Genomic DNA, 18,450 nt, shown 5'->3' with positions numbered 1-18,450 from the left:
TTTAATTGCCATATACTATTTTGTTCTATGGATAGCATCACATTTTGCTTATTCTTTCATCAGTTGATAGACATTTGGGTTGTCTTGGCTATTCTGAATACTGCTGTATGAGCACTTTTGTATACATTTTTGTGTGGACATATGCTTTAACTTATCTTAGGTATATACCTAGGAGTAGAATGGCTAGGGCTTTTGGTAACTCTGTGTTTTATATTTTTAAAAACTGCCAAACTTGTTTTTCAAAGTGTTGTACCATTTTGCATTCCCACTAGCAATGTGTGACAGTTTTAATTCTTCATATTCTCACCAACACTTGTTATTGTCCCTTTTGTTTATTACAGCCATCCTAGTGGCTGTGAAATAGTACCTCATTCCTGGTTCCTATGCCTGGAATATGGAGAGGAGAAAAGGAATATCTTCCTTTTCTCTCCCCATCTTAAAAATCTGTCATTCAAATTGTACCTTTTCGGGGCACCTGGGTGGTTAAGCATCTGCCTTCAGCTCATGATCTAGGGATCCTGGGATTGAGCCCTGCTTTGGGCTCCCTGCTCAGCAGGGGAGTCTGCTTGTCCCTCTCCCCCCCTTCTCTCTCTCTCTCACTCTCTCTGAAATAAATAAATAAAATCTTAAACAAACAAATTGTACCTTCTCCATAAAGCCTTTTCTTGACCACCCCAACTGAACATGATTCTTTTTTTCTTTGAATTCTCTAGAACATTGCTTATATCTCTCTTATGGTCTATTTATTTCCCTTATGTTGTGGTTCTTCGTGTATCTTTTTTATCATTACACTAAAAATTCCTTAATGGTAGGTACAATATCCTAGTGATCTTTAAATCCCTGGATTCTAAGTCTCTGAGGAGGTATATATGGTGAAGCAAGAAGATAAAAAGGCAGATTATGATATGAACAAAAGATAAATATTAATATGTATCTTTTTGATTGTGTGTGTGTGTGTGTCTGTGTGTGTGATGGATTACACTTTGGGAGTGCCTGCCAAATATGCTGTTGGGAAAATTACTTAATTTCTAGGAATTGGGGCAGGTCAGCTCACTATATGCTACTCTGTGATAGAAATGGGAATTACTTTCTTTGAAAATTTATGTTGTTAAATTATTTTTATATTTACAGAGTAACAATAAAGCAGTGGAACATTTTTCTTTTAAGTTTCTTTCCATTATCCCAGTTGCTTAGCTCAACATGTTTGGCCTAAAAATCAATGTACCCACACTAGAAACCATGTGTTGAGAAGTTGAGGATGCAGATGGCTGAGAGTAGATTTGTATTTAGATTTGTATCAGTCTTCTTGTAGTAGAAATTCCACAGAAATGGAGGTGCTTCACTCATTCAGATAGCTCTTGATTGAAATTAGTATTTCTGTTACAAGCCCCAAATCACAACTCTGTATATTTTGGTGGGGGCTGTGGAATTTATTGCTGTGGAATTTTGATGCTTGTATTTTTAATCCTGGGGTGTGTATTTGCATGATCTGACCTCCGATGGTTGGCTTCTGATTGATTGGCTTTCAGAAGCAATATTTTTTTTTAATTTTTATTTATTTATTTATTAATTTAATATTTTTTTAAAGATATTTTTAATTTATTGNATGAGAGAAAACATTTCATCACCCTCAGTGGCTCCTTCATGCCTTGAACAATAACTATTTCTTCCCAGAGGTGACGCACATAGTAAGAGCATAAAGTGTACTATTTTTAAGTGTATGGCTTGATGACTTTTTAATATATAAATATGTATATGTGTAAATGATTACCCACATAACTATTATCTAGAACTAGGTATGGAACATTTAGTAGCTTTTAAAAAAGAACAGCTTTATTGAGACATAATTGAGATGCTGTGAAATTCACCCTTTGAAAATGTACAGTTCACTGGTTTTTAGTATATTCACAGAGTTGTTTGGTTGTCACTATTGTCTAATTCTGGAACACTTTCATTACTCTAAAGAGAAACACCATGCTCGTAAGCAGACCCTCCCGATTTCCCCCTTCCCCCAGCCTCCGGCAACCATTCATCTACTTTCTATTTCTATAGATTTGCCTATTGTGGAAATTTCCTGTAAAGGAAATCATACAGTGGTGGCCTTTCACGTGACAGGCTCCCTCACTGGCATAACATTTTCAAGGATTACCCCTTGTGACGTATATTATACTGCATTCGTTTAATTGCCATATACTATTTTGTTCTATGGATAGCATCACATTTTGCTTATTCTTTCATCAGTTGATAGACATTTGGGTTGTCTTGGCTATTCTGAATACTGCTGTATGAGCACTTTTGTATACATTTTTGTGTGGACATATGCTTTAACTTATCTTAGGTATATACCTAGGAGTAGAATGGCTAGGGCTTTTGGTAACTCTGTGTTTTATATTTTTAAAAACTGCCAAACTTGTTTTTCAAAGTGTTGTACCATTTTGCATTCCCACTAGCAATGTGTGACAGTTTTAATTCTTCATATTCTCACCAACACTTGTTATTGTCCCTTTTGTTTATTACAGCCATCCTAGTGGCTGTGAAATAGTACCTCATTCCTGGTTCCTATGCCTGGAATATGGAGAGGAGAAAAGGAATATCTTCCTTTTCTCTCCCCATCTTAAAAATCTGTCATTCAAATTGTACCTTTTCGGGGCACCTGGGTGGTTAAGCATCTGCCTTCAGCTCATGATCTAGGGATCCTGGGATTGAGCCCTGCTTTGGGCTCCCTGCTCAGCAGGGGAGTCTGCTTTTCCCTCTCCCCCCCTTCTCTCTCTCTCTCACTCTCTCTGAAATAAATAAATAAAATCTTAAACAAACAAATTGTACCTTCTCCATAAAGCCTTTTCTTGACCACCCCAACTGAACATGATTCTTTTTTTCTTTGAATTCTCTAGAACATTGCTTATATCTCTCTTACGGTCTATTTATTTCCCTTATGTTGTGGTTCTTCGTGTATCTTTTTTATCATTACACTAAAAATTCCTTAATGGTAGGTACAATATCCTAGTGATCTTTAAATCCTTAGATTCTAAGTCTCTGAGGAGGTATATATGGTGAAGCAAGAAGATAANTCTGAGGAGGTATATATGGTGAAGCAAGAAGATAAAAAGGCAGATTATGATATGAACAAAAGATAAATATTAATATGTATCTTTTTGATTGTGTGTGTGTGTGTGTGTCTGTGTGTGATGGATTACACTTTGGGAGTGCCTCCCAAATATGCCGTTGGGAAAATTACTTAATTTCTAGGAATTGGGGCAGGTCAGCTCACTATATGCTACTCTGTGATAGAAATGGGAATTACTTTCTTTGAAAATTTATGTTGTTAAATTATTTTTATATTTACAGAGTAACAATAAAGCAGTGGAACATTTTTCTTTTAAGTTTCTTTCCATTATCCCAGTTGCTTAGCTCAACATGTTTGGCCTAAAAATCAATGTACCCACACTAGAAACCATGTGTTGAGAAGTTGAGGATGCAGATGGCTGAGAGTAGATTTGTATTTAGATTTGTATCAGTCTTCTTGTAGTAGAAATTCCACAGAAATGGAGGTGCTTCACTCATTCAGATAGCTCTTGATTGAAATTAGTATTTCTGTTACAAGCCCCAAATCACAACTCTGTATATTTTGGTGGGGGCTGTGGAATTTATTGCTGTGGAATTTTGATGCTTGTATTTTTAATCCTGGGGTGTGTATTTGCATGATCTGACCTCCGATGGTTGGCTTCTGATTGATTGGCTTTCAGAAGCAATATTTTTTTTTAATTTTTATTTATTTATTTATTAATTTAATATTTTTTTAAAGATATTTTTAATTTATTGATTTGACAGAGAGAGAGACAGCCAGCGAAAGAGGGAACACAAGCAGGGGGAGTGGGAGAGGAAGAAGCAGGCTCCCCGCGGAAGAGCCTGACATGGGGCTCGATCCCACAACTCCGGGATCACGCCCTGAGCCGAAGGCAGACGCTTAACGACTGAGCCACCCAGGCGCCCCAGAAGCAATATATTTTAGTAAAGATTTTAGAATCAAGTCTAATACTTATTGTGCTCATTTAAGCTGTGTACCTTACTGTCCCCTAATACATCAGATGAAAAAATGGAATGCATTCCCCTTTCTTCTTAAACCCTTACGCCCTCTTAAACCCAGTAGTATTTTAGCAGAGTTTTAATAATAACCATTTAGTATCTTTGAACAGAAATTTAAAAGTATGTCTTTGTAGTGTGGTTAATTTTGTGAAATTTGGTTTGCTGACTAAGATTTTCTGTTTTCAGAGGAAGAAAAAGTGGCTTTTGTTAACTGGGTCAACAAAGCCCTGGAGGATGACCCTGACTGTAAGCATCTCCTACCCATGAACCCCAATGATGGCAGCCTTTTCAAATCACTTGCAGATGGCATCCTTCTTTGGTGAGTTGTTCATTTTAGGTTAAGGGAGATATGTTCTTCCTCTCTCCATTGATGAGCATTCAGTAAAAACTACAACTCCATGAACAAGTAGCTATGTAGGTATTGAAGAATTTATATCACGTAGAAAATTAAGTACCAGATGCTTTCCAAAATGTTTCTTCAAATGAGATCTATTGGTTTTCTGATGCCTTTTCTATTTCCTTACTGATGCCAGAACAGTTTTGAGTTATTCCTCTGATGTATTTAAACATGTTCACGAGGTTTCTTTTTTTCATTTTCAATAAAGAATTATTGATTAGGACAAGGACATGAGGAAATGTAAAAGAAAGATATATCTCATTTTGCTTAAATGAAATTAATGTTTTGTATCAGTCTTGTCATATCCTTGGCTCTTTGCAGTATGTTTATGCTCACTAGACTGTAAACTCTCTAGGGGCATGCCTTTGTCTCTGTTGTGTATACTGTAGTCCCAGCATACGTCTTTGTACAAAGCAAGTGTCTTTTTTTTTTTTNATGTAGGTATTGAAGAATTTATATCACGTAGAAAATTAAGTACCAGATGCTTTCCAAAATGTTTCTTCAAATGAGATCTATTGGTTTTCTGATGCCTTTTCTATTTCCTTACTGATGCCAGAACAGTTTTGAGTTATTCCTCTGATGTATTTAAACATGTTCACGAGGTTTCTTTTTTTCATTTTCAATAAAGAATTATTGATTAGGACAAGGACATGAGGAAATGTAAAAGAAAGATATATCTCATTTTGCTTAAATGAAATTAATGTTTTGTATCAGTCTTGTCATATCCTTGGCTCTTTGCAGTATGTTTATGCTCACTAGACTGTAAACTCTCTAGGGGCATGCCTTTGTCTCTGTTGTGTATACTGTAGTCCCAGCATACGTCTTTGTACAAAGCAAGTGTCTTTTTTTTTAAAGTTTATAAAAATATTAAAAACTTACAAAGAAGAGTAAGTATCACAAATATTCTTATCACCCATAATTAGCTATTATTAATATTATGGCGTGTTTCTTTCAGTCTTTTTTTTCTGTGTTTTTACTTAAAAAGAAAAAAAAACCTCCAACCTACCCACAAATACAGGATATTAGTTTTTTTTTTTTTAAAGATTTTATTTATTTATTTGACAGAGATAGAGACAGCCAGTGAGAGAGGGAACACAAGCAGGGAGAGGAAGAAGCAGGCTCATAGCGGAAGAGCCCGATGTGGGGCTCGATCCCACAACGCCGGGATCACGCCCTGAGCCGAAGGCAGATGCTTAACCGCTGTGCCACCCAGGTGCCCCAGGATATTAGTTTTTAAGTGACATATAAAATATACCTTGACTTCCACCTACAGTTCTAATCTCTTTCTCTGACCTTCAGAGGAAATTCCTATTATGAATTGAATGGGTATTTTCCTATCTTTATTTTAAAATATAAAATATATTCTAAAATCTAGAGATAAATTTTATATTAATTTCTCTTAAAATGTTTGAGTTATTAAAATTTTAGAAAGACCGTGTCTCTGGCTTTTTCTGCAACAGGAGTGATTCTGACCCTGTTGATACCACTTTATGAAACTTGGCTTCTTGAGAATTTGTTTTACATTTCAGACTGTTGAATGCTGGTGATCATTAAATGAAATAAAGACAGGATTCACATAAAGAAAATGCAAGACAGTTTTAAAAAAATTAGGAGGATATGCGAAGATTACTATTGCAGTGAGTTATTGATTTGTTTTAGGTTAGGGAACATTTCTTAGATTTTAAAAAGTAAGTCCCTGACATGAATCACAGTATATTTTAAAGAAATGGATTGTTATTGTTATTACTTTTCAAAATTTAACTATTTTGTCTACGTGCAAAAACAAACTAAAAAGTCTTAAATAATTTAACTTTAATTATTTATCTTATATAAACTGGGAGTGTTAAGCTAAATTATTGCCATTTTCTCTGTAGCAAAATGATCAACTTATCTGAACCAGACACAATTGATGAAAGAGCCATTAATAAGAAAAAGCTCACCCCTTTCACTATTTCTGTAAGTATTTGCCCTTTGCTAGTAATCATGTTACTGTGTCATAAAATATAAGGCCTTTATTAATGGGTGTTTAGGCCCAGGCAAAACTTTTTTTTACTCCAGTTTTATTGAGAAATAATTGACATATTTCACTGTGTAAGTTTAAAGTATACAGTGTGACGATTTGATTTACACATATTGTGAAATGATTACCACAATAGGTTCAGCTAAGTTTAAAGTAAGTTTAAAGTATACAGTGTGACGATTTGATTTACACATATTGTGAAATGATTACCACAATAGGTTCAGCTAACGTGCATCTTCCTCTATAGCATACAATAAAAAGAAAAGAGAGAAAAAAGAAAAAAGGGGCAAAAATTTTCTCTTTGTGATGAGAATTCATAGGATCTACTCTCAACAACTTTGCTACATACCATACAGCAGAGTTAGCTGTACTCATCCCTAGTACTTAATTATCTTAAAACTGAAAGTTTGTACCTTTTGACCACCTTCCTCCATTTTTTCCTCCCCCCNTTTTTTCCCCCCCCCCCCCCACCCTTTGCCTTTGGTAACCACAAGTCTGATCTCTTTTTCTGTGAGTTTGGTAATTTTTGCTTTATTTTGTTTTAGATTTCACATATGAATGAGGTCATATCGTATTTGTCTTTGACTTAATTTCACTTAACAATGCCTTCAAAGTCCATTCATGTAAAATGTTGGATTTAACATAATTTCAGTTTCCTTTTTATAAAAACTAGGTTTTATTAAATAAAAATTCAGCTGCATTTCTTACTGAATGAAATTAAGATTCAAAGTGCTTTGGATGAGGGCGCCTGGGTGGCTCAGTTGGTTAAGCATCTGACTCTTGATCTCAGCTCAGGTCTTAATCTCGGGGTGTGGGTTCAAGCCCCAGCGTGGAGCCTACCCACTTAAAACAAACAAGCAAGCAAGCAAACATTGTTCAGACTGCTTTGGATGAGCTTTACTTATTATAATAGTATTCAGGTTATATTGTAATCATTGACTTGCTATATTAATGAATATTTGCTTGATGCTGTTCTTCTTGGTTGAAATAAGAGCATTGTGTACTTTTACCCCGTGTTTTACTATTTCACAGAATTTGAGTTATTCTTTTTTGCTATATTTTTCTGTGGTCAGCTTCTCCATTCAGGTCTTGTTAAAGTCCAAGAATTTATGGTTACCACAATTTCCCCCTCAAAATCTCTAGAGCAGTGCTGGATATCAATAGTTTCTAAGTACTTACTGGGTACCAGTCACTGTTCTAAACAAACTGCATGAATTATCTCTTTGAATTTTTCCGGCACCTTTAAAAAAAGGTAGATACTATGATTTTACAGATGAGAAAACTGAGGCACTGAGAGGTTACCCAGTGGCAGAACCAGGATATGATCCCAGTGGTTCAGTTCTAGAGCCCACCTTATAATCACTGAGTACTTCCACTCTTGTGTGGTGGTAGTAATCACAACTAGTGCATATAGTAGTCACAGCTGCAGCTATTAAAAGTGAGCTAATGCTAAGGTATTTTCCTCATCTCTCTTGGCAAATACAATTCTTGATTTTGCTAAAGTTGTTAAACTTCGTTTATAAGGAAGCTACAACCTTAGGGCAGTGGTACATGGTTAATCTTGGAGTATCCAAGGGGTACTCCCATTTCCTGTATCCTTGAGGAGTATGAATTGAATGTTGACTAACATGGCTTTCTTGTCTCCCACTTTCCAATAAGCAATAATATTACGTATTCCTAGCAGGAGCTACCATTTCTGATCACAGTTTCCGGAAGTTTATTTTCTTTCACATCTTGTGTCAGGATGCTTTGTTTAATAACTATGATTGTTGAAAATATTCATACATCTTATTTTTAGGGTACATGTGTCACATAATTTTTTATGGCACTGGCTCTGAAATAAAGCATTTCTCAGTGTTGTACAAATTTATTGTCTGGTATTACTTTTAACATTTGTACGCAGTGCATTAAAGAAAATAAAGAAAAAATATTCTGTATCTATTTTACAATAACTACAGGATGGGTCTGAGGAGCTAAGTCTTTTACAGTTTTATTTTTAGAGATGACATTCTTCCAATATGAGTAGGGGTTAATAGTCTAGATCTTTAGGGGGCTTGAAAGAGTATGCTAATGAATAAAGAAAGATCTCTAGGAAGGAGCAAAGTGTTACTGTGGATATTAAATCTGTCTTGTTTTTTTAGTAATTTTGGAGCTCTTGGAATAGATTGTCTAGAATGCTACCTGTTTCCCATGAAACTTTATCCAAAAGAAGGCTCATTCATGATGGGTATTAAGGAGGGCACATATTGCATGGAGCACTGGGTGTTAAATAATGAATCATGGAACACTACATCAAAAACTAAGGATGTACTGTATGGTGACTAACATAACGTAATAAAAAATTACTATTAAAAAAATGCTCATTCATTTGTAAAAGATTCTAAAGCTGTGATAATATAGTTTTTTACCTCATGATGATGGGTTTATGTAGTATCATGATGTATGAAAAGAAGAGAAATATGAAGGGATGAAAATGGCATACAGTAACTGTGAAAGCAAGGGAAAGAGATCAAGTTGTAAAGTACTGGTTAAAATCATGGGATTTTTTTTTTTGAGTAGTAGTATTTTGCTTGTATAAATATTACTTACGTTTCAAAAATCTGAATTTTCACAGTCTGTTGCTTCTTTTTTACCTTCACAACTTGTCAATAAGATTTTGGAAAGTACTTTCTTACACATAGTTTTCTTTGTGGCAATTCAGGAAAACTTAAACCTAGCCCTGAATTCGGCCTCAGCCATTGGTTGTACAGTGGTCAACATTGGTGCACAGGATCTCAAAGAAGGAAAACCTCACTTGGTCTTGGGACTTCTCTGGCAGATCATCAAAGTTGGTCTTTTGGCTGATATTGAGCTTTCCAGGAATGAAGGTAAGATCATCAAAAATATTTATTTTTCATTGACATGTACTTACTATGGGAAGAATTTGTATTTCATTGTTTTCCTTTCAGCTCTAATTGCATTGCTAAGGGAAGGTGAAGATCTAGAAGAGCTGATGAAGCTTTCTCCAGAGGACTTACTGCTGCGATGGGTGAACTACCATCTGACCAACGCAGGATGGCGAACCATCAGAAACTTCAGCCAAGACATTAAGGTTTATATTTTAATGTTCATAACTGTGATATAAAATAAGGTTGTAGAATGTAAAAAAAAAAAAAAAGGTGTTTCGAATGAATTTCAAATTGAAGTTTAATTCATAAGGACACAGTGTAGAAAATGAAATTTTGCATTTCTCTGTCTAAGGTGGATCTCCCAATTATAACTGCAAAATCTTTTATTTAAAAAAAAACTGGTTTAAACTGGTGGCTACCAGAAGGGAGGTGGGTAGGGGGTTGGGTGAAATAGGTGATGGGGTTAAGGAGGGCACTTGTGATGAGCACCAGCTGTTGTATGGAAGTGGTGGATCACTGTATTGTATGCCCGAAACTAGCATTACATTGTATATTAACTAACTGGAATTTAAATAAAGACTTAAAAAAGTAAAAAGGACAAAATTTTCTTTTGCAATAAAGAAAAACTGGTTTGTTGGTATTTAAGAAGAAATACAACTGGCTGTGAGAAGGAGATACTAGCCCTAGCAGATTAAAGTATTCTTTCCCATTTTATGTGCCACAGAGAGACTAAATTATAATGAGCATGTCAGTCTATTAATTTGGACTGAGAATTCATCTGTTCACTGGACAAGAGGCCCTTGTGGGCCTGATCAGTTCAATACCCTTACTCCCACTTTGCCAATAACCAGTTAACAGGAGACCAAATATCTGAGGGCCCAGGGAATCAGTAGACAAAAGGAATTCTTCAGGTATGTTTCTCAACTAAAATAGCTTGAAATGCTTCCCTCCCTACCGGGCGAGCTTGTCAAGGAAACTATTCAGTGTGCCTAACAGTCCTCCCATGGTCACTCCCTAGACATGAATTGCCAAATTGGGTCCCTGTGACTCCTTCTTCTCTATGCTTTTCTTTCCACCCAGACTAATCAGCATTAGCATATATTTGTATTTTCTCTCTAGATATATTAACACATTCAGTCAGATTATGTTCTTGTCATAATGGGCTTAGCTGACAGTCTCTTTCTTTGAAGTGATATTGTATTTCTCTGCTTTCATCTATTATATGCTCATTTAAAAATTTATTTTGGGGGGCTCTCTTATTTTAAAATTAAGTTCATCAGGTATTTATTAAATCCCTCCTATGGGGTATTATGCCAGGCATGGGGGATGCAAAGATTTAGCTCTTGCGAAGTTCACCAGTTACACGGGGAGATAAACATCTAGTAAATGGATATTTCATCCACTACTATGTAACAAGCCACTTGGAACTTAATAGCTTAAAATAACAATATCGTTTCTCATGATTCTGTGGATTACTGTGGCTTGGTGAAGTGGTTCTGCTTTTGTTCTGGATCACTAACTCATTCATTCAGCTGTCAGTTGGGCTGGTCAGGAGGGTGCACAAGGGCACCCCTCACATGTCTAGTGTCACCCCTCACAGTGTCTCCATGAGGCCTTTCCATAAGGCTTGCGCTTTCTTGCACTTCCTCACAGCATGAGAGTCTCAGATAGTTGGACTTCCTCCATGGAGGCCAACTTCAAGGGGAAGGAAGCAGGAGCTCTTAAAGCATGGGATTAGAAGCCCCAGCACATCACTTTCACTGCATTCTGTTGTTCAGAGCAAGTCACAAGACCAGTCTGAGTTAAAGGGGGGATGGCTTCCAGAAGATAATACTTGACCCTAATCTTAACTGATGCTTGGGGATGTAAATAAATGAAAAGGTGAAGAAAGGTATTCCAGGTGTAGGGAACAGTGTCACTAGAAGCTGTGAGGTGTGAAACCAGCATGGTGCATTCAGGAGCCTGTAAGTAGTAAGTAAAATTACTAAGTTATTCCATTCTCTAAGATGAGAACAGTTTCTTCAGTTTGAGTACTACTTTCCTAAATCAAATGATTGATTTTATTCATTTAAAAATTTTTATTTCATGTCTTTCCTTGAAGGATTCAAGAGCTTATTTTCATCTGCTTAATCAGATTGCACCTAAAGGTGACCAGGGTGGTGGACCTGCCATTACCATTGACCTTTCAGGATTTAATGTGAGTATAGTTTTTAATTAGAAATGTTTTTATTTCAGTAAAATATACATTAACAAAATATACCATATTAACCATGTTTAAGTGTATGGTTCTTTGAGGCATTAAGTACATTTGCAGTATGTGCAACCATCACCATTATCCATATCCAGAACTTTTCATCATCCCATAGTGAAATCTGTACCCATTAGACAATAATGCCCTATTCCCTTCTCCCCCAAACCTCTGGTAACTACTGTTATACTTTCTATCTCTGTGAATTTGACTACTGAGTACAGTCAAGTTTAGAGTGCAGTTCTCTACAGGCAGCATTCCCTGATGAAGTCCTCAGCTCTTCCATTAAACCTTGGTGCTTTGTTCCTCAGAAGTTTTTTCATGCTCTAGGCTTCAGATCCCCATGCTAAGCCATCTGGCTGTCATAACTGACAGAATTCTGATATTGAGTATATGTGGAATCAACCCTACATCCACTTCTTCCTGGTGAAATTTAACTGGAACTCACAAGGGTGCTTTTGTGACTATCACTGTATACTAGGAAGGGGAGCAACAAACCATTGCTAAGCACCTGATTATCAGTTTTTCCAACTTATATTCAGAAATATATGAAGTAAAAGATGGCAATTCCTAGCGTTTATGGCGTCGGAAGGATTGATGCAGGTCCTGACCTAACACATTTTCTAGGAAGCCCATTTTTTTAGCATAAGTTGTAAATACCGGGGATAGTTCTATCTAAACATTAAAATCTGAGCAGATATAGTGTTTATGAAAATCTGTCAAGTACTAAAAGTGCAACATCCAAATGGTTTTAAAGGCAAGTTGAGGGGCGCCTGGGTGGCTCAGTCGTTAAGCGTCTGCCTTCGGCTCAGGGCGTGATCCCAGCATTACGGGATCGAGCCCCACATCAGGCTCCTCCGCTATGAGCCTGCTTCTTCCCCTCCCACTCCCCCTGCTTGTGTTCCCTCTCTCGCTGGCTGTCTCTGTCTCTGTCAAATAAATAAATAAAAAATCTTAAAAAAAAAATAAAGGCAAGTTGAGTCATTACAAATGAATTACATTTTACATTATTACAATGAAACATTGGAGAAAGTATTGCAAAACTGCAAAATCAGCAAATTAGTTTGAGTCAAAAAAATTAGGAACTTAAACTTACGGAAAATTTCAAACATAATAAAAAAATGAACAAACTCAGTATAATGAACTACCCCCAGATTCGACAACTATCAACTCATGATCAGTCTTTATTCATTTATCACCCATCCTTCCTCTCATGTTATTTTGAAGCAAATCCTAGACATCATATCATTTCATTGATAAGTATTTCAATATGTATTTCTAGAAGATAAAGAAACTTTAAGAATATAACCATAATACCTTATCATACCTAAAAAATTAACAATAATCTGTAATACCAAAATATTTAATCAACACTGACATTTCCAGTTGCTTCTTAAATGTCAGATTTTCTTTTTATAATTTATTTGAATTAAGATCTGAATAAGGGCTACATAATTTGTTCATGTCTAAGGTAGAAACTTTTTATTGTTTAATAGCATTGAACCTATTGCTTTCTCTGATTTCATTTACATTTTTACTTCTTTGTAACTCATGCACAAAATGAGATAAGTCATAATTCTTGGTCACGATATACTCTCATCATGGGTCCATACATGTCCCTCTTTTTATTTATTTTTGTTTGTAGTTGTTTTAAAATTTTAACAAGTGTGTATGAACTGTCAATCCAACAAGAAAGCTAAGACCCTGATACTAATTTATGTTTAGTTCTCTACTTCTTCCCTATTCCATCTTTCTGCCTCACCTTAATGTGATACTCACCATCTTCAATCTTATGTTCATTGTTCTTTTGTTTCTCTTTTTATATAGTTTTCTTTCAACCAAATATATCCCTTACAAAATTAAATTTTTCATTTTACTTTTTAACTTCACACAAAGCTGATTACTTTATACATAAATTCCTAGTACTTATTTTTTTTAAAAATTTTATTTATTTATTCTTCGACAGAGATAGAGACAGCCAGCGAGAGAGGGAACACAAGCAGGGGGAGTGGGAGAGGAAGAAGCAGGCTCATAGCTGAGGAGCCTGATGTGGGGCTCGATCCCATAACGCCGGGATCACGCCCTGAGCTGAAGGCAGACGCTTAACCGCTGAGCCACCCAGGCGCCCCCCCTAGTCTTATTTTGAACATATATTGCTAAGAGTCACGCACATCGTTTGATATCACTGCATCAATATGACAGTTTACTTGTCTCCTTTCCTGTTGACAAGCGTTTGGTTTGTTTCCAGGATTCTGCACTTATGAAAAGTGCTGTTCTTCTGATTTTAATAATTTATTTGTATTGAACTTGTTTTTCATTGAAAAAGAGTCTACTGGAAATATTATTCAGAGTAGAATGGGTGAGACAACTAAACCTCTTAGCCAGAAGGTATTCTAATATATGGCCTTGACAAAATTATCTATAATTTGACCAGTAGGAGCTAACTGATAGAAAATTTGAGAGTTTATTTTTATGTATCATTTAATATATTTCCAGAAAAGTGATTGCTTTTAAATACGTCTATCAATAAAAAAATTATGCCAATCAAAAGTTCATCTTGACCATTTTTGTTTTATTTTGTTGTTTAGGAGAAAAATGACCTGAAGCGTGCTGGATTCATGCTTCAAGAAGCAGATAAACTGGGCTGCAAACAGTTTGTTACTCCTGAAGATGTGGTTTCAGGGAATCCTAAACTTAATTTAGCTTTTGTAGCTAATCTGTTTAACACATACCCATGCCTACACAAGCCCGATAATAGCATCGATGTGAATTTACTGGAAGGTATGTTCTCTCTGTCTTTAATTGCTTCACTGTATGTATCTTCTTGTGGTATTGACCTTCTTCACTGTCAGAGGTACGGGATTGTGGTGGGAGATGAAGTTTACTGTGTGTAGGTATGCGCATCCACTAAAAAGTTCGTATTAAGGAGAGTGTTTGCTGGTTTTGTTAAAAGAGAATGCTGGGGTAAATCTTACTTGTCTGTCATTTCTCCATCAGAGTTTAGTGAAAACTATCATACATTTAAAATAGTCTCTTAAATGACCACATAACATAACTCCACCACCAATATGGACAATGAATTATCTATTGGAAAAAAATAATCATTTTGTAGCTTTTTTTTCTCCTTTGAAAGCTACAGTTTGACTCTAGTATTGTTCTCTTTTTAATGTTTTTAAGGTACATGAAAAAAATTTTAAATATTCATTACTTGTCTTGTTGTGTGTGGGCTATTGTTATCTGTCTCATAATTTATAATACTTTCCTATTTTGCTTCGTGAAATGCAGATTTGACCCCTCCTAATGTAGGTACTGTATTTAGTACTTTTCTATACTCTATAAATATATTCATTCTGAACGTTCTTTTTATTAGTACCATTTATTCTTTCTATCTGGGTTGATATTTATTTTTTGCATTGTTCATGCTGTGTTTTTTCTGTCTTAATATGCCTAAAGAATGACAACAAGGAAGAACACAAATGAAACTGAATTAGAATAGCACAGCAAGGCTTGATTATGTGAACTCTCCACTGAATCTGCCTTCTATAATGATGGGATATTGTAGTTGTAAGCACACGAAAAATCAGTTTTGACAATTGGATTTCATGATGTAAAGCCTTTATCCCTCTCCCATGAATAAACACGATAATCTTTTATCACTAGTAATCTTTAGAAGGTTCTATTTTGTATGAGCTATGTTACATCTCTTGAATGTCATTGAAGCTTACGATATATGAATTGTCGTAATGACAAAAACATTCTTGTGGTCTAGTTCTTTCTCCCTATCTTTGTTTCCTAGCCTGTCTTCTTTTTTGTTCTCATACTCTCACACGCATACCCAAACCCACATTAGTTTCAGAACTAAAGGTGAAAACAGTGGCAGCAGTCAGAGGGAGGGGCCCATCACTAGTTTCCCTGGTTTGGAGAAGGCAGTCTTCAAGTAGGGGTTCTTGTTGGCTGGGAGAACTTGATGTTTCACTATCCTTTCTCTCACATTACCTACCTTACTCCCTCCCTTCCCAGAGGGGAATAGAATGAGAAATTGGTTTCATGATCTTCTCTTTGACTGCCACAACCAGAGTTCCAGTGTCCTTGACACTTTATAGTTACATCTTCTTGATTAATGAAAGAAGTTTCAGATTTAACAAATATGTTCTTTGAGGAATATGATTAATTCAACTCAGCCTTCCTGAGGTCCAGTACAATAAAGACTATATTCTCTACATAGATATGTAATTGAGAGGGAAGATAGATAAAAGTGTAGATTTTTCAGCAGAGAAATTGAGGGTGAGGGATTAGAACTCTAAAAAAAAATTAATAAAACAGAAGACTGCTAACTTTTTATCAGTCTGGAAAATTTCAAAATCCCTCTGTCTCTTACAATAGAAGGCATTGTTTAGAGTGGCATATTAAAAATGATCTGCTTTTTATAGTCACTGAGTTCTTGCTAGATATCTTTTCCAACTTGCTCGCTCTCTTATTTGTCATGTTTGAATTCTTTTGCTAGTGTTCAGCATGCTTTTGGAATTTTTCAGTGTGAATAGGATTGCTAAACATTTCCATTAGTATTTCCTCTATTTATATAAGAAGATACTATGGGAAATATTTATCAATCATCTTTATTTAGAACATATGTATACCCTGATATGTCTGCCAAAAATGTATTTGACTTCAACTGTCCCTGGAATTTTTCCTCTGTAAATTGGTTTTTATAGATCCTTTTGAAATTTGAAGCTTGACCTTATCACATCCCGTATTCATGCCCTCATTGGCAAAGAATTTTATCTGTATGGAATTAGAGAAAATTAAAAGCCCAACTAAATATAAAGCCTTCATATTAAATTGAGCCAAATATGTGGGCTATGTATAGAGAGGCCATCTCAGAATTCATCTATGGTGATAGAAAATACATAGGCTGTGGTTTTACACTTTGTTCAAATTATGGGTCCACCATTTAGTATCCGAGTGACTTCTGTGTGCTTTGGTTTTTTCATCTATAAAACAAGATTAAGAATACTAATTTTGAAGAATTATAGAGCAAGTTAAAATGACCTTTCATAAATGAGTTTAGCATACAGTACGTGCTCAGTAATATGTTGGAAAGAGGAAAACATCACTTAGCACATTTAGTGAGTTTCAATATATGTTAGTTCCTTTTCTTTCCTCTCAGGAGTCTACTTGTGGTATATTTCTTATTTTTTTCTGGAACTTTTTGTCAACTGCAGATATCAGTTTGGCCCTGAAAATGAAATGTTTTATAGTTTTCTCTGTCTTTTATATCAGCAATGAACATTTTACTTCTAAGATTGCTTTAGTTGTCTGCAATACAGACAACATTCACAATCTGGAATACATATGTTTTTGTAATGCTTTACCATGGCTCTTGCACAAATGCATAGTGCTTCTGGCTTTGAGCATTTATTTACCAAGACAGCTTGAAATGGTATTAGATAAATAAATGCTCACTTACATAATCTATTTTACTTTCCAGGCATCAAAAATGAAAATTATAGCAATATAATCAGTTGAAAACAATGGGAAGAAATATGAATGCTTGAAGCTTATAACAGTTTCAGAACTCAGTCAAAACACTAGTGTCTTTTACAATATTATTTGCCATATCATCAGGTTCAGCAGAATTTAGATATTATTTCAATTAAAAATTAGACTATTGTTACACTATCAATGTTTGTAATTTTAAAACATAACTTGGATTTTCCCAGAAGGAAATAATGTAAAAATTCTCTAATTACTAGAGAAAAATCTATTACAGATTGTAATACAGAAACAGCTAAAAGGTAAATCCAAGTCGCATGCATCAAACTGTTGATGATAGCACACTTAAATTTATGTCGCTTTGGGGAAAGTTCAGATATTTAATTTGTACTTGTTTAATAACTCCAACAAACAGGCAAACGGCTTCGAGGAATATTTAGTTTAACTTGGTTCTTTTTTAAAGGGTTTTCAAATAGGTTAATTATCATAAAGTGATAGTGGCAGATACAACAGACTGGTCAGTTATCTTTTATGCAGGCCAGAGGGAACAGATTTAAGAAATTATATGGCTGCATAATTTAATAGAGCAAAAATTAAAGTAGATTCTGGGAATGCCAATAGGTATTAGTATAGAAAATGAAACAAAAATATAGTGGACAGATTATTTCCTGAACAGCTACAGAAAAAACCAGAATCCTTTAGATTTTACAAGGTTTGGTTTCTCTTCTGGATGTGCAGGATGGTTTTACCTGTGGCACTTACTCCGAAGATGATTGCAGAGATGGCTCTAGAGGAATGGGTCCCTGGAGCTCAGATGGTTATAGATTTAGATGCCTCATTGTTCTGGGAATCCCACAGGAGTCAAAGTCTAGAGAGGGACCTGAACTTGCCTATAGTTTAGAAGTGATGAGAGGTGTAAATGTTTTACGTTTTTCACAAGTCTGGTGATGAGATATAGGTTAGGACATTCCATTGCCCCCTACCTTTGCTGAAAACAAATAATACTACAGATAGTCACTTAGGATTATTTGTAGTCTAGAGAATGACTAGAAGGCAGACATGACAAGGAGAATCCATCCTGCTCTCTGCCCACTTTGTGGTACACGATAGCCCATGTTTTTCTTGTAGATGGTATGAGCATTGCTATGAAGGGAATACTCAGGGAGGTTAGGTAATCATAGGTAAAATAATAGTGCCTGCAAGGAGTTTCTTACTGAGGTGATCTCTGAGGTCTAGGGACTTACTAGGATAAGATGTCTTTCTCTTAGCGCCCGGTGTGGGGGCTCTGTCCCTCATGTATTTTCAGTAGTGACAATCTAAA

At 35.6% G+C, this 18,450-nt stretch overlaps 1 protein-coding gene across 1 annotated transcript in view; it reads left to right on the top strand.

Annotated features, from left to right (window-relative positions):
- Window positions 1–18,450, top strand: part of PLS1 (plastin 1) — a 110,885-nt gene that overhangs the window by 72,864 nt on the left and 19,571 nt on the right. Inside the window, exons 4-9 of the mRNA XM_034661814.1 lie at window positions 4,255–4,402; window positions 6,355–6,436; window positions 9,202–9,367; window positions 9,449–9,591; window positions 11,490–11,585; window positions 14,225–14,417. Coding sequence (XP_034517705.1) covers window positions 4,255–4,402; window positions 6,355–6,436; window positions 9,202–9,367; window positions 9,449–9,591; window positions 11,490–11,585; window positions 14,225–14,417 — 828 coding nt within the window. The remainder of the gene's footprint in view (window positions 1–4,254; window positions 4,403–6,354; window positions 6,437–9,201; window positions 9,368–9,448; window positions 9,592–11,489; window positions 11,586–14,224; window positions 14,418–18,450) is intronic.

The sequence above is a fragment of the Ailuropoda melanoleuca genome, chromosome 6 (assembly GCF_002007445.2).
Source record: "Ailuropoda melanoleuca isolate Jingjing chromosome 6, ASM200744v2, whole genome shotgun sequence".
In the NCBI taxonomy this organism is placed as follows: Eukaryota; Metazoa; Chordata; class Mammalia; order Carnivora; family Ursidae; genus Ailuropoda; species Ailuropoda melanoleuca.
The sequence above is the reverse complement of the archived record's forward strand: the minus strand, read 5'-3'. Positions and strand labels throughout refer to the sequence as shown.